The sequence below is a fragment of the Ursus americanus genome, chromosome 3 (assembly GCF_024610735.1).
Source record: "Ursus americanus isolate L20-20 chromosome 3, mUrsAme1.1.p, whole genome shotgun sequence".
NCBI lineage: Eukaryota > Metazoa > Chordata > Mammalia > Carnivora > Ursidae > Ursus > Ursus americanus.
In genome coordinates this window covers 4,798,356-4,821,690 of record NC_142129.1, presented here as the reverse complement: position 1 = coordinate 4,821,690, position 23,335 = coordinate 4,798,356, and the positions used below count along the sequence as shown (strand labels likewise).

General features: G+C 49.0%; 1 protein-coding gene across 5 annotated transcripts in view; it reads left to right on the top strand.

The window, feature by feature from the left end:
* Nucleotides 1-23,134, top strand: part of ACTR3B (actin related protein 3B) — an 80,583-nt gene extending 57,449 nt beyond the window's left edge. For all 5 annotated transcript variants that reach the window (XM_045792253.2, XM_045792250.2, XM_045792252.2 and 2 more), the window contains 3 exons: nt 20,529-20,654; nt 21,617-21,700; nt 22,233-23,134. In XM_045792253.2, coding sequence (XP_045648209.1) covers nt 20,529-20,654; nt 21,617-21,700; nt 22,233-22,328 — 306 coding nt within the window. In that variant the 3' untranslated portion in view covers nt 22,329-23,134. The remainder of the gene's footprint in view (nt 1-20,528; nt 20,655-21,616; nt 21,701-22,232) is intronic.
* Nucleotides 23,135-23,335: the final 201 nt, after the last annotated feature.

Here is a 23,335-nt window from a genome sequence, read left to right as displayed (position 1 = left end):
TTTTTAGATGACGGTCGTCCTAATCTAATTTTTATTTCATTCTGGCCTGTAGATGAGAAGGATAGGTATTTACATGTTTCCCTTCTCTGTTCAGCTGCTACATTGTGGAAGTGGGGCCTGGATGGGGGGACTTGAGTGAGGGCCCAGTCTTGGTTAGGCCTGTGATTTCCCCAAAAGGCCAAGTCGTTACAAGGAGCAGGTGCTTCTGGAAACAAGAAGTTTTCAGTCCTGGCTGCCTATGGCCAACACCCCTGGGGCGCTAAAATACAACATGCCCGGGTCCCACCCTGGAGATTCTGATGTAACTGGGCTGGGCCTGGGCATCCGGATTTTAAAAGCTTCCCAGGTGATTCTAAAGTGCAGCTAAATTGAGAACCACTGTTAGCAGCTAGCTCATTCCCGGATTAGTCAGTGTGTGTAGTCACTGTAGTGACACAAGTCAGTGTAGACTTGTATGCTTTACTTGAGGGCAAAGCCAAGTTTGAGTTGCTTTGTAGTGTAACTGGGTATCTTCTACTTCTGAATTCCGTTTGTCAGATAATATGAGTGCCCCACTAAATACAAGACTCTATTGTTGCTAAATTAGAGGATGTGTGTATGAGAGGTGGTTCTTGTCTTCAAGAGCTTATAAAAAAGCTACAAATAATACTGAAATAATTCTAGTGGAACCACTACAAGCTCAATGTCCTTAAAGTGAGTCATGCAAATTATGGTAATTGAGAGAAGGGGCAGATTGCATTTAATTGGAGGGGATCCTCAAAGGCTGCAGAGGGGGAGGGCAGTTGAGCAGAGTCTGAGGGCTTGGCCTGGGGGTGGTGAGCAGGGAGACAGACTTCATAGGTGGCAGTGGGAGAGCAGGGCAGGCGTTTCAGAGATCTGTTTCGGGTGGATTCTAAGGTGGTACTGAAGGTAGTCGGAAACAGATCTAGGACGGAGGGAGGGCCAGCGATGAGATACTGTTAAATGTGCCTTAGCACGTAGTGGGTTGGGAGTTGTTAAAAAGTCTTATTCATTGTTTGTCAAGCAGATGCGAACACATCTTGATATAGATCAAGGAGTGGTTTTTCTGTAGCAAATGGCTTGAGTTGGATATAAGTATTTTAATTATGATAATGCCTTTTAAATCAGAGAAGCATGTTGCGAAGTAATGATAATTATATTTATTATTTTCATTCTTAATATTAAGTAAGTTCAAATATCTTTAGTATTTAAGAGAGAAAAATACATATGTTAAGGTATTATTTTTTCCAACCCTTTTCTAAATAGGCCTTTTATTCAGATGAAATCCTAATTCAAGTCTGACATGTGAACAGATAAGAGGGAAGCTGCTCTGTTTGGGTAGTGGGCAGAGAAGGTTCCAGAACTCTGCTGGTTCAGCCCTGACTTTACACTTGTATCCCCCGTAACTCTCCATGGTGCATCCTGCTGACGTGTCTGGAACTGCACGGTTCTCGTGTCACTGGGGGGAAGCAGTGATGGCCGCCATGGGGGTCCCACCATGGGATGTTGACATGCCAAGCCATCGGCTTTCAGAAGCTCATTGTAACCTGAGTGGTGAAGGCATCAGTGACACGTCCACTGTGTTGACAATGCCGAGTAGATGTGCACTGAGCACCTTCGGAAGGCCAGACCTCACTGTAGGCAGTGAGCACATGGGCAGTGAGCTGTGAGGGCGCAGAGGGGGATGCTCACGCCGATGGGGGTGTGAGGGAGAGCTCCTGGTGAGCGGTGTCTGAGCTGCGCACTTGATGCACTTTTCTGTGATGGTGGACATGGTCTGTGTGGTTTAATACAGTTGCAACTAGCCACGTGTGGCTGAGGAGCCCTTGGGATGTGATTAGTGCGACTAAGGAACAGCATTTAGAATTTTGTTGACTTAATTTTAAACATAAATGGCCATATGTGGCTAAGGGCTGCCGCATGGGACTGCTCAGACCCACTCTGTGTCCTGAAGGCTGGTGTGACCTCCTGCTTGGAGCAGGGAATGTAGCACCAGGAGGGGAAGGGTATGCTAGTTGATGGAAGTAACCTGTTTGCAGGGCCAGGGTTGAAGGACGGCAGAGCATGTGTAGGTCTGGAAGGCATTCAGCATCTCTGGACCTGACACCGGAAGGATGGGAGTTGTGGGTGTGGAGCCTGGGATGTGCATGCGGCCAACAGCAGGGGGCGATGTGAACCACCGTGTTCTAAACGGGGTTCCGGGGTGGTGTGGCATGTCCGCCTGGAGGGACCTTGCATGGAGTTAATTTTTATCCTAAGAGCATTGAGGGTTTTGTGCAGGGAGGGGACACAATCTGATTTAAGTTTTAGAGGCGCTACAGCAGAAGAAATGATTGGGGCCAGGAAGACTGTAGGCCAGGTAGGAGGGTACCCAGGCTGGGGAAGGTGGCGGGAGATATGGAGGAAGTTGGGTGAGTGGAGAGAAATGAGAGAGAGGCTCTGGAGTGTCTGATGGTGTTTTGATTAGTGGGGAAGAGGTTCGGGTTTCTTACCTGCACATCTGGGAGGATGGGGATGTCATTTACTAGGATAGGAAATGCAGGAGAAGGGGAGCCCACTTAGGGGTCAGAAGATGAGTCCCAGCTTCCAGTGATACTGAGTTAGATATAGAGACTGGAGGTTCGGGAATATCTGAGTTAGATTTTCAAGGATCATCGATGTGACTGTCACCAAGGGAGAGTATACAGGTGACAAGAGAAGACGACCTTGGGTCCAGCCCACAGGAAGGTCAGATAGTAAGGGTTGTGCAGAGAAGGGAGGCCAAGGAGGCCATCAGGCAGGATCTCCTGAGGAACAGTCAACAGGATATACCCCCCATCTGTATGTATGTATGTATGTATGTATGTATGTATCTATCTGTCTATCTATCTATCTATCTATTTATCTATCTATCAGATTTTGCTCTAGCTCTCTGTATATTTATTTTAAAGAATTGACCTGCTTTCAGCCTGGCAAGTCCAAAATGTTTAGGGCAGGCCGGCAGGCTGGAAACTCAGGTGGGGTTGACACTGCAGCCTTAAGGCAGGATTCCTTCTGTGGGAACCCCGTTTCCGCTCTTCAGACAGGCCTTCACCTGTGTGAATGAGGCCCACCCACATTGGTGAGGGTACTCGGTACGTTCACTGGATCTATGGATGCCTTCACAGCCATGTCTAGGGTAATGTTGATTAAATCACTGGGCATTCCAGCCGGACCAGGCTGACACGTAAAGTTAACCCTCACAGAAGCTAGGAGGGAGTAGTTGAAGAAAGAAGAAAGCAAGCTCTGGAAGCCGAGGGAAGATAACTGTCATCAGCCTTGTCAGGGGACACTGAGAGGTCACGCAAGATGAGGGTGGAGAGGTGGCTGTTGGGTTTTCGGTGAAGAGGCGAGTGGCCCGGGAGGAGTTGGGCAGGGACAAGATTACAGCAGCTGCAGGAGAAAGAGGGGTCATGAGGGAAAGAGAGGGTGTGCAGACATTCGTGTGAGACATTTGTCGTTCGTTGTGTCGTCCCCCAACTCAGGCAGCTGTTAGAGCCGCCCTGGAGGCTCACTTGGTTTATCTCTGGGACACGGCGCTGCGTCCTGCAGTGCACGCTTTAGAGGTAGGCTTGTTCAAACTTGGCTGGGATTGCTGCCTCTGGGTTCCGCTCGAGAGTTCGGAAGCTCTTGTCCCTAAAGAGGGACAGCCTTTTGAGTATACAGTATGGGGGTTCCCCTTCCCCGGGGCTTCTGATGGAGTCCTCGGCAGGTCCGATCTGACCTGCCGTGAGCGGCGGGGGGGGGGGGGGGGGGAGACTCCCCGGTGAGCTTTCTACTTTGCACTGCAGTGAACCGAGGAAGCGGGTTAAAGTTACACAGCATGGTGGGTAGGTGGCAGTGTATGTCTGTCAGACTGGGTTAAAAATAAGAATAGTCTCTAGCCCAGGATCTACTTAGCATTACAGGAATGGGAATTTTTGCCATTTTTAATGCCATGTTAGGTGTTGATTCAATGAACTTACTGGTAATACATACTAGATTTCAAGTCTTTCTGACGTGGGCTTCAGGTGGCCAACAGGTTAGGTGTGGTGTTTATAATGGTGCATGCTTCCCTAGTCTTTCCTAACAGAAAGACAGGACCTTTCTTTGTGGAGGGTTTTTTTTTTTTTTTTAATGATTTTTTATTATATTATGTTAGTCACCATACAGTACATCCCCAGTTTCCAATGTAAGGCTCGATGATTCATTAGTTGCGTATAACACCCAGTGCACCATGCATGTGGAGGGGTTTTATAATTGAGACTTTTGTTCGCCATCATGAAACAAACATTTGTGCAGCCAAGTAAGGTATTAACTATAATTGCCTAGGGCTACTGAAAATCCAGCCACCCCAGTGACCCAAATAAACAGATCGAACAATCACACAGAGTGAGAGGAGTGCTGTGCACTTAGGATTCATGGCCATTCAGCAAGTAGGGCACTGCATCGTAAGAAAGTCTAGAAAGCTTATATTCTATAGATGAGCAAAGATGATTATTTCCCACTTAAAATGCATTTGGGGGGGTAAACAGAAGGGGGAATGAACCACAAGAGACTATGGACTCTGGGAAACAAACTGAGGGTTTCAGAGGGGAGGGGCGTGGGGGATGGGCTAGGCCGGTGATGGGTATTAAGGAGGGCACATATTGCTTGGAGCACTGGACACAAACAATGAATCATGGAACACTACATCAAAAACTAAGGATGTACTGTATGGTGACTAACATAGCATAATAAAAAAAGAAAGAAAATTTGAGAAATACCATCTTTCATAAAGAAAACGGAAGTCACTCCTCTGTAGTCATTGCTTATCATTACTTTGATGAGCTTTCTTTCTCATGTTTTGGAAACACGAACAGGTAGATCAGCTGTGCTACATGTATATTTCGTGTCCTATATGTTAACTTAGCATTATGTTGTGAACATTTTCTTAAGTAATCAGCATTCTTCAAAAACATTATTTTTAATGGGCTCCGATGCTCCGTCCTGTGTCTGTTTCAGTATCCAACTCTGCTCTTACATTAGGGTTTTGATCTTTTGTAGCTTAGGTCAAGATCTCTTTCTTCCCAGAACATCATCTGACACTCACGGCGGCTTGTCATTAGCGATGCTCTCTGAGCCGCCTGGCCGACGGGAGAATTTGCAGACAGGAGCACAACTGGTGCCTGCTGGCTACAGTGCTCGTCTGGGTCAACAGGTCTTTGATCACTCGCACATTTCCGGTCAAAATCGCAGTGGGCTTGCAGGAGGAATACTGTCGGGTGCTGATTGGGAAGGCGTCCTGACTGCTGGGACTCTGACCTGGGAAACTGACTGCTCTCGTTCTCTGTGATGGGGAATCACTTGGTCCATTTTCTAAATTAAACTGCCTTTAGAATGAATCACATCGAAGATTCACTTTTGTTTAGCGTTTCTGGAGAAGTATAATGCTTAGGAGCGTAGGCTCTGGAGCCAAGCTGCCGGGAGCTACTTGGGGGCAGTCAGGACACGGCAGCAACTATTCGGGCTCTCCTAGCCTCTGCTTCCTCCGGTGCAGGATGGGCATAAGTACGCGACTGTCTCATGGAATTACCGTGAGGATGCGCTCAGGTAATGCTGACACAGGATAAATAAAGTGCATGCTGTGTGGTTAGTACTAAGTAAATATTATTATTTTATCGTATTCTGCAAACGCATGGGCTTTGGAGCCAGAGCTGCAGCGTCCTAGCTGTGTGGCTTTGGACCAGGTCCTTAACTGCTGATCCTCGGTACTTTAATCTGTAAGAAAGGCTTGGATGGGACCGTTCCTGCTGTAGAGTAGATAATGGGTCCCTGTGAGCGAGTGAGTGCTGATTACTGTTCAGAGTGGGACAGACCGGGGACTTGAAGTGACAGAATATGGATGTGGGCTCAGTTCAGAGGAAATGCTGCAGTTCTTTTATTCCAGTAAAGCAGTTGTATGAAATACGCATGTTTCTATTGGAATTGATTCATTTACGAGGGAAGGGAGGAATTCTGTGACTTAATAAATCAGCAGTCAGATTTGATATGACTTTCAGCAGCTTAGTGCATTTTGAATTTTTCTTCTTGGCCTTCATCAAGCCTTTCCATTGAGAAAATACAGGGGAGAGTCCCCCTCAGCTGAAGCCGACTGACTGAGAGTCCAGGGCAGAAGTAGGACCGTTAGCGGGGTGGGAGAAGGCGTGGCTGAGGCGAGGGAAGGCTCTGAGTGAAGAGCCTTAGGCAGGGGTGCGCCTGGTGCCTGCACACGCACATGCACAGTGCTTTAGTTCACTTAGGCATTGAGCAGTACCTGTGGGAGCCTGCTGTGTGCTGGTCATTGTTCTGGGCCGTGCAGGGTCAGCTGTGACCAAAACAGGGGACAATCCCTGCCATTGTGGTGCTTACACTCTTGCGGGAGCATTAGACAAAAATCCACAGGTGGGTAAAAGAGGTAAGTGCTCAGGAGGAAGATAGGAGAATGGGGGTGCTGGGGTTGGAAGACTAGGTCTCCTCTAGGTGGTGGGTGACATTTGAGCACAGACTTGCAGTTTCCATGTGTCATGAAGTATTATTCGTGTGTTTTCTCCCCCCGCCCCCATCCGCTTAGAAATGTAAAAGCTGTTCTTAGCTCATAGGTTGTACGAAGAGTCAGTGCCCATGAACGGAGTTGCCAACCCCTGGTCTAAGTGAATGGCAGCCCTGGAATTACGCAGTACACGGTCTGTGTCGCGGCCATGGGTCTTGTGAACTGTTGGAAGGGCTTTGCCTTCAGCCCTGAGAGAGGAGAAGGCACTGGAAGGGTTTCAGTGTGGCGGTGACGTGATATGACGAGTTGTAACAGGAGAGTCATGGCTGCCCTGGTGGAAGTGGCGTGTAGAGTCAGGACGGAAGTCAGGAGTCCGCTTACCTTAGCCGTCCAGCAAGACACAGTCACAGAGGTCGTGGGAACGGTCACATTGGGTCCTGTTTTGGAGTTAGAGCCAACAGGATTTTCAGGAGTAGGTGTGCTGTGTGAGAGGAGGAGCCGGAGCAGCTGGAAGGAAGTGGTGTCACTAACTAGATGTCGTGCCTGGGGTTTCACGCCGCATTCTAGGTGTGGCGGCCAGCACTGTGACCTGTTGTCCCATGCACCTCACTTCCTCGGAAGACCTGCTAGCTCTTGTTGCCCCGTGACAAGTGTCTAAGTTACTGTCATGCGTCAGAAAGTTTTTTTTTTTTTCTAAGATTTTATTTATTTGTCAGAGAGAGAGAGAGCACAAGCCAGGGGGAAAAAGCAGAGGCAGAGGCAGAAGCAGACTCCCCTGAGCAGGGAGCCCAGTGTGGGGCTCGATCCCAGGACCCTGGGATCATGACCTGAGCTGAAGGCAGACACTTCACCGACTGAGCCACCCAGGCGCCGTGATGTCTTTGATTTTTGGTGATTGTATTTCAGCACAGTTGGTGTCCTTTGTAACCCTACACATTTTATTTTATGCATTTAAGAACATGATTGTGGGAAGGGATCCATGGCCCACAAAGGACCAGACCCCTACTATCCCTCCCACTCTTACCTCGGGCCAGCCCTCCCTGTGGACACCTGAGGATGCCTACCCGAATGTCACTCGTGTGGTCCCCCCTTGCCGTGGGGTCCTTTCCAGGCAGCCTAGAACAGGCCACTACTTCTCAAAGCTGTCTGTGCCCCACTTCCTGTGCCCCCACCCCTCCCTCTCTCTACTCTCCTTGTACAGCAAGTCCTGAGAAGCTTTTTCTATGCACCTGTCCTCACAGTCTCTCTTCAGCATATTCCAGACATAACTTCAACCTCATGGCTTTCCCTGCGCTGCTCCGGTGTGGGCGGCCGTGACCTCCGCTCGCTCATCAGTTCCCATGTTTCAGCGAAGGGACCTGTGGGCGGCCCCGCCCTCCTCCCTGAAGCACACCCTCCTGCCTCACTGCACCCTGCTTCCCGGTGCCCTGTGCTGCTCCCCGCACAGGGCCTGGCCCCTTCTCTTCTGGGGCTCTCTCTGCGCCCTTCCTTATGCCATACTGTTTGTCCTCTGATGACTCCAAACGCAGTGCCTGCAGCCCAGACTGCCTCTTCCTTCTCCATGGGCATCGGGTGGACCCTCTGACTCCACGTCCCCTGAGCTGAGTTCTCCATCTTCCCCTGAAAACCCGATCCCCCTGAGCTAGTGGCAGCTCCACCCTCTCGGTGACTTTTTAGGCCAGAAACTTCGAAAATTGTCTTCTTGACTCCTTCTTTCTCTCATACTGCACATTAATCCTGTCACCAAGTTCTGTTGGTTTTGTTCTCAAAACATGTGGAAGGCAAGCATCTCTCACTGCCAAGCTGGCTGCTACCCTGGTTCCAGCCCCTGTCATTTCTTGCCAGCATGATTAGACCAGCATCCTTAGCTGGTCTCCCTCCCGACTTGAGTCTCAGTGCAGTGGCCAGAGGGATACTGTTAACATCTCAGTCAGATCAGGCCCTGCGAGAAAGACCCTCCAGAGCCTTCTCAGCTCACCCAGAGTCCAAGCTGGTCCTGTAAGGGCTCCACGGCTCCACGTGACCTGGTCCATTAATTTAGGAGCCCATGTCATGCTCTTCCTGTCTGCCTCACTTTACTCCGGACTCCTCCTTTCCCTCCTTGCTGTTCCACAAACACACCAAGCATGCTTCAACCACAGGGCCTTTGTACCTGCTGCCCCTTCTGCCTGGGAAATTCTTCCAGGTATCTACCTGACTCATTTCCTTGGTATCTTCAACTCCTTCCTCGAATGTCATCTTCTCATGAGGCTTCCTGACCAGCGTGCTGAAGAGAGCATCTCTGCCCTGCCCCGTACACCCCATTTTACCCTTCCTTGCCTTAGTGTGTCCTGCACAGCACTTATTGCTGCTGTGTTCCCCGTTTTGACCTGTTAGGTTCAGCACTGACCAGCAGTTTCTGGCACATGGTAGGCTCTCAGTAAATATTGCTGGATGAATGCTCAAGAGCACGGAGAGTTTTGTGAGCTCAGAGACGGGTACCTTTGCTGCTTATGCATAAGGCAGGGGAGGAGGTGTTGTGAGTCCTGCGGAGATGAGGAGCATTGTCACTCTGGCACAGACACCACCCTGTCGAGGCAGGGAGAACACGGTGCTCCAGGGGCCAGGTAGGCGTGGCCATGAGAAGGCAGGGCCAGTAGCCTGGAGTGAGATCAGGAGGGCCTTTGTAGGGGCACCTGGGGGGCTCAGGGTCGTGATCTCAAGGCCCTGGGATGGAGCCCAACCCTATGTTGGGCTCCATGCTCAGTGGGGAGTCTGCATCTCCCTCTCCCCGCTCGTGTTCTCTCTCTCTTGCAAATAAATAAATAAAATCTTTAAAAAAACAAAAACAAAGAAGGGCCATTGTACGGGCTCCTAAGGAAATTGGGCTTAATTAAGACCAAATCTAGAATCTTAGTGAAAAAAGTGTTTCAAACACTAGGCTCAGTAATATTTGTTCAACTGTCAAAATAAACCTTGAGTTCAAAATCCTATTTTAAGAGATCCTATTGACCTGTGCTTTACAGACAGTGAAAGTAGTGGGATACGCTGTTCTTTTCTGTAACTTTGAAAATGCTGTTAGAGAAAGAGGACATGTTAAAATGCTTTCTCTGTGCTAGGTTTCTGCTGTGAGCTTTCTCTCCAGACCCGTGTGCTGTGATAATCTCCTTCATGGGTCTGTTTCTTTTCTGTCATTAAGGGGTTTGACTTTAGAATATTAAAATTTTACTATTTGTGGTGACCTGTGGACAGACTCCCTTTGAAGAAGGTTTACTCAGTCTTCCATGTGGGAACGGAGCAAGAACACTGCTAGGTAAATGCTTCTGCTTCTGAGCACAGAGCCATTGCTGTGAGCCTTGTCGCCTCTCTGCGTTACTGGTCATCTCACCGATTCCTCTTTTTCTGTTTCTGCTCCCCCCACACCTCCCAGAAGGAAAATAAGCAGTAAACCAAACAGGGGCTGCCTGAAAGTGAGACTTGAACTGTCAGGACAGCTCTTGAACACTCACTAGGGTTAAAACTAGCAACTTCAGGTACCACTTTACTGCTCTTGAGACACTAGTTAGAAACCAGCCCTGTTTGTTGGGAAGATCCGTGAGGTGGGATGTGGAAGCGCTTTTACCAGCACCAGGCGTGGAGTAAGCAGCATTACCACGTTCCGTTAAAGGACGGCTGGCGATGTTCCAGATGCCCCCACATCCAGGCCAGGTTGACGGATCTTCAGGACCCATGTGGGCGCCAGCTGATCGACTTTTCTATTTTTCAAGTTCTCAGGGATTTTCCTAGTTTCCTCTGCTCTCCCTTTGCAGCAGCTGCTCTTTGGGGCTTGTTGTATACCTGGGCTCAGCCGCAGAGTGGGGCGCCCCTCCCCTGGTGCCCCTTGGCTTTGCTGCTGCGCGGGTCTCTTTGGTTTTATTGCTTAACACCGGAGCGAAGTTTCTTCGCCCTTGGTGCTGTGGGCATTTGGGACAGATGGTCCTCTTCTGTGGGGGCTGCCCTGTGCACGGTGAGAGGTTCAGTGGCACGTGCGGCGTGTACCCATTGGGTGCCAGGAGCACCCCGCCGCCCCGTTCCTGACTATCACACGCATCTGCAGACAATTCTGAATGCCCCGTGGGGGCAGACTTGTCCCTGGTTGAGAACCTGTGCCCGAGGGAGAAGCGTGAGATTACTGAGGTTCAAGAACTTAGTAGAGATGGTTACCTATTCGTGGTTCCTGAATTCCTTGCTGGAGTCCTTTTCCTTCCCTTTCCCCCTTCATTTCAGAGTTCAGTAAAGCAAACAGCCTTCACCTTTGGGCCCTCCACTCACCCACAAACATTTGTTGAGGACCCGCTGCTTGCCATGCCCTGTGCTGCGTGATGGGGTACAGAGAGTGTAGACGGAGAGTGGGGGTGTGGGTGGGCGTGCCCTGCTCAGTCCTGAGTGTGGTGGAGGGTGGTGACGGGCCTACCAGTGTTGGGAGGCGTGAATGAGTGCGCACCTGTGCTCTGAATGCCAGCCCCGGGCTGGACACTGCTCACACGTCACCTACTTCAGTTTCCTTAAAAACCTTGCGGGCTACGTGGTTACGTTATTTTACAGATGAGGAAGTTGAAGTCCAGAGAGGTGAAAATGATTTGCCCTTTGGTCTCAAACCAGTAGAGGAGCGCGTGAGCTGGGGCCATCATTCCTGGCGCTGGTGGAGTGGGGCAGGGGTTGGGGCTCAGGCTGGGAAGAGCTTGAAATGCCTCGTCAGGAGAACAGCATACCCCCAGTCCATGTTTGCTCATCTTTTAGAATGCTGTGTTCTAGTTCTTCCCTTGCTCTTGCCCCGTATTCCTTTCAGGCAGAAGGATTTCAGAGAGCCTGGCTTTCTGCTGTATGCAGTATAAACAGTAGGTGTATCTTCCTTTTAAAACCGTATCGCCCTCCATCCCGCCTGGCAGGCTCCCTGTCCGTCCGCTGAGAACCTCTGCGGGGCCATGGGGGTGGGGAAGGAGCTGCAGCAGGGTCCGCGTGACGGGTGCTGTGGGTGGGTGTCAGGTCCCGCTGGGCATCTGGGAGTACGCAGAGAGGTTCCTGACTCCACTTTGTTGCCAGGCTCCGGGACCCGCCAATTGTGTCATGTGTGTGCTCCAGGTAGCTGGACACACATGTCCCTGGTAGCTGTGGTGCTCAGAAGCCTGGGCAGGAGCCGAAAACGAGAGCCAGACCTGTGACCTGGTCCAGGCACCGCAGACCTTCCTCCTGGGGCTGCTGTGCCGTGTGTCCATGTGAAGAAAGCTGCTTGCTAGTGGGGAGGCATCCAGGCGGGGTCCAGGACAACAGCTCTGTGTTCAGAGGCAGAAGAACGGGGGACATTTACTTGTGGGCGAGTGGGTTGAGGTCAAGGGTTGTTCCTCCATAAGTCTGTTGAGATTACCGGGTCACATTAGAATGTCTCAGCTCCAAGCAAGGCTTGGAACTGGGGTGAGGACTGGAGCTCGCTCTCAGGGAGGGCCTGGGCCGCGGGGCCTGCGTTTCTGCTGTGCGCAGCAGCCCCTGGGAGGAGTTCAGGGTTTAGTGCACTTGGTTTGGTCCTGTGCTTCCTTCCTCACACGGGCAGAGTATGTAGCGCAGGAAGACCTGGAGACCACGGGCCCCTCCGGCTTCCTCCCGCCTCGCGGCTCGGTGCCGGGGTTGCCTCCATTCACCATAGCCTTCTGTTGCATTGCCGTTTGTAAAAATTCCACTCCGAGGTATAATTTTCTTACAGTATAGCAAACCCATTTTAAGTACAGTGTGAGGAGATTGGACAAGTCTGCATAGCCAAGGAATTGGCACCACAGTTAAGATAGAGAACGTGACCGTCGCCCGTACACGGTCCCTGTCCTCTCTCCGGCCGTCCCTGTGCCTCAGCACCAGCTGATGGAGAGCACGCAGCTGCTCTCTGTCACTGCACGTCAGACCTGACTTCCTGGGCTGCTCGCACGTGGAGTCATGCAGTGTGTCCCGTTCCCTGCACTCAGTTCGTGCTTTGGACCTGCGGGGTAGCCCAGTTTGTTCCTTTTTGTGCCAGTTAGCACCTGCTCTATGATGTCCCACAGTGGATCTTCCCCCCACTGGTACAGCATTTGGCTGGTTTCTAGGTTTTGGCTACCACAAAAGCCTGCTCTGCACATCTGGGTACAAGTCTGTGGATATATGTCTTATTTCCCTTGGGCAAATACCCAGGAGAGCAATTGCTTTGTCGTTTCTGTAAGTGTATGTTTAACTTTGTAAAGACCAGCAGACTTTCCCCAGGGTGCTTGTGCCGTCTGTTGCCGTCTTCACTTGAACTTCCCGTGTGATGGATTTAATCAGCATGACCCTGATTACGGATGTTGTTGACTGTCTTTTCTTGTACTTATCGGTCATTCGTGTACCTTCTTTTGTGAAATGTCTAAGATTTTGCCTATTCGTTTCTTTTGGTTTGTTTTATTGAGTTGTAAGTGTTCTGTTTTTTTATCTGGATGCAGGTTCTTTGCGGGAGGTGTGTATATATATATTGCAGATATTTTCTCCTAGTCTCTGGCTTGTCTTTTCATCTTCTTAGTGGTATCTTTTGCTGGTTTGTTTGTTTTTAAGTCTTCTCTGCCCCCAGCGTGGGGCTCGATCTCAAGACCCGAGATCAGGAGCTACATGCCCTGCTCACAGAGCCAGCCAGGCTCCCCTCTTAGTGCGATCTTTGGAAGAACAGAAGTTTTTCATTTTACGAAGTCCAGTTTATACATTTTTATCTTTTATGGTTAATACTTTTTTATGTGCCGTCAAAGATTTTTTTTGCCAATATCAAAGTCATGAAGATTAAATTTTTTTTCTAGGGATTCTGTAGTTCTAGCTTTATATTCCAGTCTGATCCATTTTGAGTTACAGGGTGTATATGAAGGACAGTAGCGAGTGTCTGCATCCTCCCATGGGTATCAGTTATTCTAGCGTCTTGTTGAAAAAGACTGTTTCCTCCCTGTCGAGTACCTTAGCAACTTTGTCTAAAATCATTTGGCTACATTTTTATTGCATGAATGAGAAAATGGATTTTACATATTGTTTCTCTGAAGGCAGCTCAAGATCTCGCAGTGTTCTAAAGTTTCATAATGAACATTCATGTTTATACTCAGGTGAATTATTTCTTAATTAAAAAATCCATTACAGAGATATGACAAATAATTGCAATAACCCTAGACTGGATCCTGGACTGGAGGGATAAAAATGCTATAAAGAGTATTAATAGGTCAAGTGACAAAACTGGAATAGGGATAATAGATTGGGTAAAAGTTTTGTGTTCATGCAAGTTCACGAAATTGACAGTCGTGCTGAGGTAACATAAGAGAATGTCCGTTTTTGATAGATACACTCTAAAGTTTTTAGGAATAAAGGACCATGATGCATATAATTTACTCTCAAATGATTAAAGAATGTGTGTGTGTGTGTGTGTGTGTGTGTGTGTGTGTGTGTGTAGAGTGCGAACGATGGAGCAGATGTGTTCAAAGCAGGTGAATCTGAATAAAGGGTGTGTACCACTTCTGCTACCTTGAAATTACTTATTTCCAAGTGGAAAGTTTTTTCTTTTCAAATAAAAAGTTAAAAAAAAAATCCATACATCAATTTGTTAGTATTTGCCTTTTCCGAAAAAGTAGGATTAAACGTATTAAAATAGCCCAAAGCCCTCAGTTTGTTTCCCAGAGTCCTTAGTCTCTCATGGTTCATTCCCCCTTCTGTTTACCCCCCCCTTTCTTTCTTCCCTTTCTTCTCCTACCGATCTTCCTACTTCTTATGTTCCATAAGTGAGTGAAACCATATGATAATTGTCTTTCTCTGCTTGACTTATTTCGCTTAGCATTATCTCCCCCAGTCCCATCCACGTTGCAGCAAATGTTGAGAAATCATTCTTTTTGATGGCTGAGTAATATTCCATTGTATATATGGACCACATCTTCTTAATCCAGTCATCTGTTGAAGGGCATCTTGGCTCCTTCCACGATTTAGCTATCCGGGGGGGGGATGGGATAGGCTGGTGATGGCTATTAAGGAGGGCACATATTGCATGGTGCACTGGGTGTTATACGCAAGTAATGAATCATGGAACTTTACATGAAAAACTGGGGGTGTACTGTTTGGTGACTAACATAATATAATAAAAATATTATTATTAAAAAAAAATAAAATAGCCATTATGGTGATTTTTTTAGAAAGCTAGGTTACTGTGCTTATCTTGTTCGAAATGTAAATAGAAATTTACTTGAAAAATAAATGGCCATTTTAGATGTAATCTATTCAATTTTTAAGTATTTTATGATGATGGCTTATGTTGCAAATTCTCAGTCCCTGAAATCCAGCTCTGAGTTCTTTTGGGTAAACTGGCCTATTTGAAATTTTCTGTTGATAGTTTCTATTTCTTACAGTATCTTTAAGTACCTAGTTTGGTTGATGTGAGTGATTTAAAATTATTAAGAGCCCTGTGCACAAGATCCCTGTGTATGTCTTAGGAAGATGGGATCGCTGTTAAATTCAGGCATCACTCCAAGGACTTAATGTGAACCCAGCTTTGTTTTACCAAGTACTGTTTTGTATTTGATCTATTTTCTGCTACAACAAAATCAATGGAGGAAGCTGTATAATCTGCCAGATACAGGTGATCTGTTCCAGGGCAGAAATGGGAAAGGGTTTAGAGTGAAATCAGCACAGCCAGTAAGTTCTCATAAGGTGATGCTTAGTTGACCTGGTCAGTGAGAGCCATTCTATCCATTTACCATGGTCAGTAGAGCCATTTTGTCCACTTGCAATGGACAGTGAGAGCTACCTTGTCCACTTAATGATGGCCAATAAGAACCATCTTGTCCACTTACCACGGTCAGTGAGAGCCATCCTGTCCGCTTACAATGGTCAATGAAAGCCATCTTGTCCATTTATCATGGTCAATGAGACCCATCTTGTCTGTTTGCAGTGGTCAATGAGAGCCGTCTTGTCCACTTTCCATGGTCAGTGAGAGCCATCTGTCCATTTATCATGGTCAATAAAAGCCATCTTGTCCACTTACCGTGGTCAACAAGAGCCATCTTGTCCACTTACCGTGGTCAGCGAGAGCCATCTTGTCCACTTACTGTGGTCAACGAGAGCCATCTTGTCTACTTACCGTGGTCAATGAGAGCCATCGTGTCCACTTACCGTGGTCAATGAGAGCCATCGTGTCCACAGGGGGGACCCATTGGTGTTTTATCTCATCACTTGTCCCGCTGAGCGTCTTAATTGACTTAATTCAGGGACTCGCTTTTCTTCATCTCCAGTCATGTAGTGAAGTTTAATTACACACAGTATACTCTATGTAAGTAAATCTCAGTACAACCTGGATTCAGACCACCCCTAATTTAGTCTTTTCAGTTCTGCTGTTTTGCTATCTGCCCTGTTTCACATTCCTCTCATTTGCTGAGTATTTTCTGAGCTTATGACATTGTTCTCTAAACTTTCTGACCTCTCCAGAATCTTCCTGATGGGTAGGGCTATCTTGAATCTTGCCAGTATTCATGCTGGTATTTTCTTCAGGTCTCCCTGTGTCGCATAGTGTCCAAGTTCACTGTCTTTGACTATATTAACTGTGCTGACCTAGACGGAGTATAACAACGGTGTGGATGGAGCTCCAGCCTGTGATTTTGAGCTCATATTTATCTCACGATGAGGATGAAATAATTCTGGATAGCAGGCAGGGCAGTGGAAGAGGGTTGTTTGTCTTTCACCTGTCATTGGGCGTGACCTTACCTTATAGATTCTCCTGAGATGGATGCCTGCCCCTCAAATGCCTCCTCTCTTTCTTGGGGGCCTATTGGGTGGGTGCATGTACGTAGCTCTCCTTAATGGTGGTGAGCAAGTGCCTGGGGGCAGTTCCGCCAACGGTGCGGGGACCCTGCTTCCAGAGCCAAATCACTGCCAGTTCAGGAGCAAACACAGCTTTGCCTCGCCTTGACCTTCCTGGGTACCTGTCAGGTGACGATAGAGATTCAGTCACAGAGCGATTTCTTTCTTATGCAAGAAACAAACCGGTCCTTTTTAGAGAAAAGTCTGAATTGAACAACTTGAAAATGCTTTTAGGAGATTTAAAATACTAACTTTTTAAAATGTAAGTGTCCACAGTGATAGAAAGTTGTGTTTTAAAATTTCAGTTCATATATTTTCTAACTTTTTTCAGATCTCTCAGGCCCCTTTGGGAATCTCTAGATTCCTGGGATTCGGACATTTTCTTCCAGCCTGTGAATGAACTTGGAGCACCCAGTTATAGTCTCTGGTCTCTGGGGCTCCAGAGGTCTTGTCTTGGCACCTGTGACTCGGAGGAGGGGGTTCACTGGTGATCACAGCAGACTCCCGGCTGTCGAGGTTTGTTGTGCAGGGAAGGAAGGACGGAAAGAAGGAATTCAGAATGAAGACAGCATTCTTGCAGAGACTCCTGTCTCATTTAGCCATTTGCTCTGTTTTGTCTGAAGCCAGTCCTAATGTGTTTCAGCTTTCCTATTTGTCTGCCCCTAGAAACTTGCCCCTCCCTACCTGCCCACCCTTTAGTGTGTGCAGTTTGAGGCAGTCGGGAGAGTACATTCCATGTAGGAGCAGTCTGGGCGAGGGAGAACGGGGCAGCCGAGAGACACAGAAGGGCAAAATGAGGACAGAGCGGAGCACAGCACGGTTCTATCCAGCCATTCAGGAAAGGCCTAGAACCAGAGGAGAGAGGGACGGCTTAATCTGTGATGGGAGTCACAGGGCCTCTGAGACGCGTGATCTAAACCAGTGAGTTTTCCTGAGAGGCCCTGCTTTTCCTGACACCGGGACCGAGGAGAAGCTGTTTCTTTAGACCTTCACTAAGAGTACCTTCTCCACCTGTCTCTCCAAGAGGCAGCAAATTTCTCACTGCTCTGTCTGCTGGCCTGTGCTGAGGGCAGGAAGCTTAGATTAATGGTCCTTTGGGTGGATACCAAGAGGACACCGAGCACACAGGTAGCTCTCTGATGGCCCGTTTTGATGTAGTAATGACACTGAGATCACTTAGAAGCATGAACGCACCACATGCCCTTCAGATTATCCTTCAAAATAATCGCCACCCAGTTTTGAGATTGGGCAGCAGAAAATTCTGAGTTGATAGTATTGGGTTTTCTGTTAAAAGCCATTCCATATCTTTTAAGGACAGTCATTTAAGGGCAGAATAAGCAGACAGAGTCTTCCTGTGACTTTCAAGGAACTGGCCGCTGTGGCCCGCTTCCCCACACCGAGATGGGCCAGCGGCGCGCTCCCGGACAGACCCGGGCTTCCTCAGAACCCGCGGGGCACTGCCTGACTTGTGGTTGCTTTAGGTTCCACACCAGAGAGCAAGGCTGAGGTCATCTTTGCCTGGAAAGGTTTTAGAGGAGTTGTCTGTGGTGGGATTTAAGAAATCAAAAGTGAAAAACAATAGCAAAAAACTGAAAACAAGGCATGTCAGTAAAAGCACTCTTAGAAATGTCAGATTTTAGGCAGGTGCTGTCCTTGCGGCCCCCGCCCCCCCCCCAACTCCTGCTGAATTCTTCCTTGATATAAGCCAAGGTCTTTCGTTCTAGAAAACAGTTGGTGGTCTGACCAGCATTTAGAAAGCAGCACCAGTTGCCAGGATGTGATGACCAAAATATCAAGAATGCTTTTAAGTTGTGATTCTTCACAGCAAACATACATAGTTTGTGTCCCCAGGTGACAACACCTCTCTGAAAGGAGATGGGTTTTACTCTGTTTAGGACTGCCCTCTGGTCCGTCAGGCATTTGGTCCTGCAGGTCTCACCTCTTGGTGGTGTCATGCACGGGCGTCAGTACCCAGGCTGACCCCAGTTCCGTGTGTCCGTAGCTGCGGCTGTGGTGAATGGCCCCTTGACTCTGAGAGGAACCAGACCCTCTCCTGTTGTTCCTGGGACAGTTCTCCCCAAGGAGACAGAGCGCAGCACTGATTATTCATGACACTGATCCTGGGACAGGATGTTGCTTGAAAGATCTGGGTTTGCAAGTTGTCGAGAACAGACAGGTGCCTGACAGTCTGTGTGTGTGTGGGGGGGGGGGCGTCAGTAGAAGATTGCCCCCCAAGCAATAGCAGAGGCAGCTGGCTGGGCTTCCTGGGGACTGAGCCCACACTATTCTGAGAGCAAACAAGTTGGCGCGTATTGAAGTGCACAGGTGCGGGCTGGCCGTGTGCGCACGATTCTGGTGGCAGAGACCCTTCAGCCGCACTTCATCTGATGTGTTTATTCCTAGATGCTCTCTAAGGAGGGGTTCCCTGCTCAGGGGGCCTGCAGTGTGCAGTGTTGTTATCCTTTCAGTAGAAGGTTGGAAGAAGGGGGGATGAGGGTAGCACTGTGGTGTTGCTCAGAGCTCCGGGCTCCCATAGTGTTTCTCCCACTAGGAAGGGCCATGGACGTCTTAAATCAGAATCCCCCCTCGTTCCTAGCCTTAAAGGCCAAGCCCAGATCCCCGCCCCTTTTGAAAGGTTTATTTATTTGAGAGGGAGAGAGAGAGAGAGAATGTGTGCCTGCATGAGCCAGGGGGAGGGGAGAGCAAAGGGGGAGGGAGAGAGAAAATCTCAAGCAGACCCCTGGCTGAGTGTGGAGTCTGGCAGGGGTCTGGAGCTCATGACCCTGAGATCATGATCTGAGCTGAAATCAGGAGTCAGACGCTTAACCCACTAAGCCACCGAGGCGCCTGCAGATCCTCTCTTAAAAGCAGGTCGTACGTGAGACTTTTGAAAGTTTTCAGAAAATGTTAGTTCAGTTTGGTGGCCACTTGTTGATGTCTTCCCCTGGCCATCCCCAGCTGAGGCCCGCTGAAAGCCTCAGCTTCTGGCAGTTCTCTTCAGCCCAGCGACTGGAGGGTGCGTCCTGCTTGACTGGCAGTCTGCTGATAGGTCATGAAGGTGACATTTCTCTCTACAGAGAATTGGTCTAGATCCCAGGTTGGAGACAGGATCACCAGTGGCCTCTCCTCGCCCCTGCTCTTTTTCCTCCTGTCTCTGCTCTCACCTGTCTCGTCCCGAGTCTACATGGGTGCTGGGGTGGCTGTTCTGAGAGTTCAGAAGAAAGAACAGCCTCTCTCTGCTTGGTGCAGGCAACCTTTCCCAAGGGCAGCAGGAGTCAGGAAAGGGGTATTGTGAGGTTACGTCATGTCACCTGTGAGCTGGGCCAGCAGGGACAGGAAGGTGCGCTTCCCCCTTCTCTTCCGTGTGGTGAGGGGTTGACTGTTGGGGTAGAGCTTACTGGAGGAGCCCTGCAATCACTCCGGGACCGGGAAGAGCAGGGGTGGATCCCACACCTTCATGTCCCTACAGGTCTTGAAGTAGGGTTTTCAGGCTCCAGGAAGGGTACTTTATTGTCCTTCTATGCAGTTTTCTCAAGTGATATTTTCTATAAAAAAGTTACCAGGATATAGCTACTTTCGCATTCATTGTCCTAAGTAATATCCTGTAGCCTGATAGAGCAGCGTTTGTCTCTCATCAAACCTGATGAGAGATTTGGTAAAGCTCCCCTTCCTCCCCCTTCCACACACAGGCTTCTGTTGGCCACCAAGCAGAATGTGAGTGGTGGAGGCGAGTGGCAGCACGGTGTCTCCTTCCTCCTGGTAGCCCCCAGAGGCAGCCTTCCTCCCTGGCCTCACCCTTCTAAAAAGGTTCAAGTATTCATGGAAAGACTCCCCTCCCCCCGCCCCAGGAATTATTAAGGCAAAATAGCTGAAGATCCACTGTTACTTTGGCCTTAGATTATTCTAGCAAGTCAGTTTGTTGGTTCATAGTGTATTTTGGCCTCCTGGTCCTTGTGAGGCTCTCTCATTGTTGAGGGAGCACGTGGAGCAGAATTTCTGTTTTTGCTTGGTTATCATTGAGGAAAATACCGAGAGGCAGAGTTTATAACTCAGGAGCAAGACATAGGCTTTTTGATAGCATTGACTTTGCTTTGACTCCTGTCTTCCCACATGGGAGCAGTGGGGCGGGTTACCAGGATGGTGTGGGTGGGTGATTTCATCAAAGGAAACCCCTCTGCTTTGTGTCTTTTAGAATGTCGTTCTTTCAGGAGGCTCGACGATGTTCAGGGACTTTGGACGTCGACTGCAGAGAGATCTGAAACGAGTGGTAGATGCCAGACTGAGACTCAGCGAAGAGCTCAGCGGAGGCCGGATCAAGGTAGGGGGCAGGACGGGCGCGCTAGTCTGGCCGCTCTCCCTCCCTCCCAGGCCACGCTCACCACGGCCGCTCCCCCTCCCACGGACGGGCGGAGTAGGAACGGGGCCTGGAGTAGGAACAGGTTCGCATTGGTTTCTCAGCTGCACTGTGAGGTAACATTCGGAGATGTGCTGCCTGAACTCCCTCCAAGAGTGTAGCTAAGGCTGATGGCTGCTGAGCTGGCAGCCGCCCCTTGGCGCCCACGCCGACCACGTCTGCCGGCGGTTTCTCTGTCTTGCGAGAGATGAGGCCTGTTGTGTGACGACCAGCATCTAGGGAGAGGGGACCCGTTTGCAGTGAGGGTCTTTCATATCCTCTGGCCGCGTTCTCATTAAACTAAGATAACTAACAGCAGCAGGGAGTTCCCGTGTGTGTTCCTCTGAGGTAATCGTTCTCAATGAGCTGGTGGTGTTCCCTGGGCTTCCAAGCAGGCCCGGGCTCTGGTGTGGGGTACGTGGGAGCAGACACACACCCTTTAACCTAGTGGAATCACAGTCTTGGCACAGGGTCTCACAGTAGTTTTGGGACACTCAGTGTTACTTGGAATTAGCTCCACGATGCTAAAACATCTAATTTGTTTAGTAAAAAAAAATTGGTTCAGTTAGTTGCTTGGATTTTTTACTGTTTAAAATTGCCTATAGCGTTGAGTGATAACCCGTCCTTGACTGGCTTGCTCTGTTCTCTGTACGGCCTGCATGAGGGCTGGGGGCTGGGGGCTGGGTGGATTTGGCAGCGGGAGCGGATCAGACCCTTCCATTCAGAGGCCACATGGGCTGATGCCACCGCAGAGGGACTTGAATGGAAGGGATGGGCCTCGTGCCATCAGTTGGGAGGAGGCCCCGCGTTGGTCGGCAGTCGGAGCGGAGCTGTGCTCTTGTCCGCTGCGAGGTTATCCGGTGACCCCACGTTACTCTCCTTTCCAGCCGAAGCCTGTGGAGGTTCAGGTGATAACGCATCACATGCAGCGCTACGCCGTGTGGTTCGGCGGTTCCATGCTTGCCTCAACGGTAAGTTCTTGTCTAGACTGCTCAGTGTTTTCGTGTCTGCGTTCTTCGTTGAGTTTGAATGAGGTTGTCCTGTGAAGGTTGAACTGTGTGTGGCACTTTTAGTTCCGGGAGATATGAAAAATATCTTAGAGGTAGTTTCAATTGCACAGCTGATCCTTGCTAATTAGGGGTTACAGGTAATATGGGTAAGTGAAATCCAGAAATAACCTCAGACGTCTTGCTTTAATCATTAATTCCAGTGACTTTTTCAAGTAATTATTCCTTTTTCTCCTCAAATTCGTGAATAGCTAGTAAACTGATAATTTAGGGTGAGCATGTAGTTGGTCCTAAGTAGAGGCCAAATACATTGTAAAGAAATGAAATAAAGTCCTGGTTCGTAGCTCAGGCCTCAGAGGGGTGCAGACTTTCCCGCAGGGGTCTGGCTAAGGAGTGGGGTGTTGAGTCAGGAGAGTCTCTGGCTTGCATCACGGTGTAGGACTCTGACCACCTTTCGGGAAGGTCTCTAGATCCCCTCTAACCGCTGCCCTTCCAGCCCGAGTTCTTCCAGGTCTGTCACACCAAGAAGGACTACGAGGAGTATGGCCCCAGCATCTGCCGCCACAACCCCGTCTTCGGAGTCATGTCTTAGTGTCTGCCTCGACACGGTCACCCGGTCGCGTCACGCTGGTGAGCAGGTGCCGTCGGGGCCCCGACAAGACCGCAGCTCCTGTACATAGTGGCGTTTGGTGTCGATGTTGAGAAGCGTGCTTGCGTCGCCGAGTGCATGAGGCAGTTCAGTGCACGCCATCCGTGTGCCCGCTGTCCGACGGCCCTTCCCTCCCCGCCACCCCCCTCCCCCGCCCGCCCCCTCCCCTCCTCGCCTCCCCAGCTTCTAGTTCGCGAATTGAATTCTGGAGGAATTCACCTGCGACTTTAAAAATTGTTAGGAAAAAAACCCAGAAGATGACACAAAATAGTCCCCCCAGGAAAGAATATGGGGCTGCAAACCCTTTTCCTCCCGGCCTATTTTTGTAAATAAAATGTTATAAACTTGAAATACAAATTGATGTTTATATTTCCTATCATTTTGTATTTTCCGGTATTTGGTACAACTGGCTGAGCCTGAGCACGAATAGCTATTGGTGTCCTGGAGTGCCGTAAAAACGTTTCTAATTGTGAGGCATGTTCTGATATGTCTGTAGGCAAACAAAATAAAACAGCAAACTTTTTTTGCCACATGTTTGCTAGAAAATGATTACACTTTATTGGAGTGACATGAAGTTTCAACACTAAACACTGTTGTACGAGAATCATTACAGATAATGTATCTTTTCATTTTCCTGTTTGAACTTTCTGGAACTGTTTTATAGAAGATGCCGGTCTGCTGTTGGTGAGTGTTGGATAAAATGCTGCCTTGCACCCTTGTAATAAAAGCAGTTAGACTCTTTATAAAGATTTCCTGTTGTGCTGTGCTGGTCTTTTGGTTTTCCCCTCTGTGCCCATACTTGTTTTAAAGAAGGTTGAAATTTGTTTCCCATCACCGGAGGATTTGGTGATTGGTACCAAGCTTGCGGAAGGAAATTTCCCAGAGTGACGAGGACTGCCTGTCCCCAGTGACCACTCTGTCCTGGAGGTGCTGCAGGTCCTCGGCCTCGC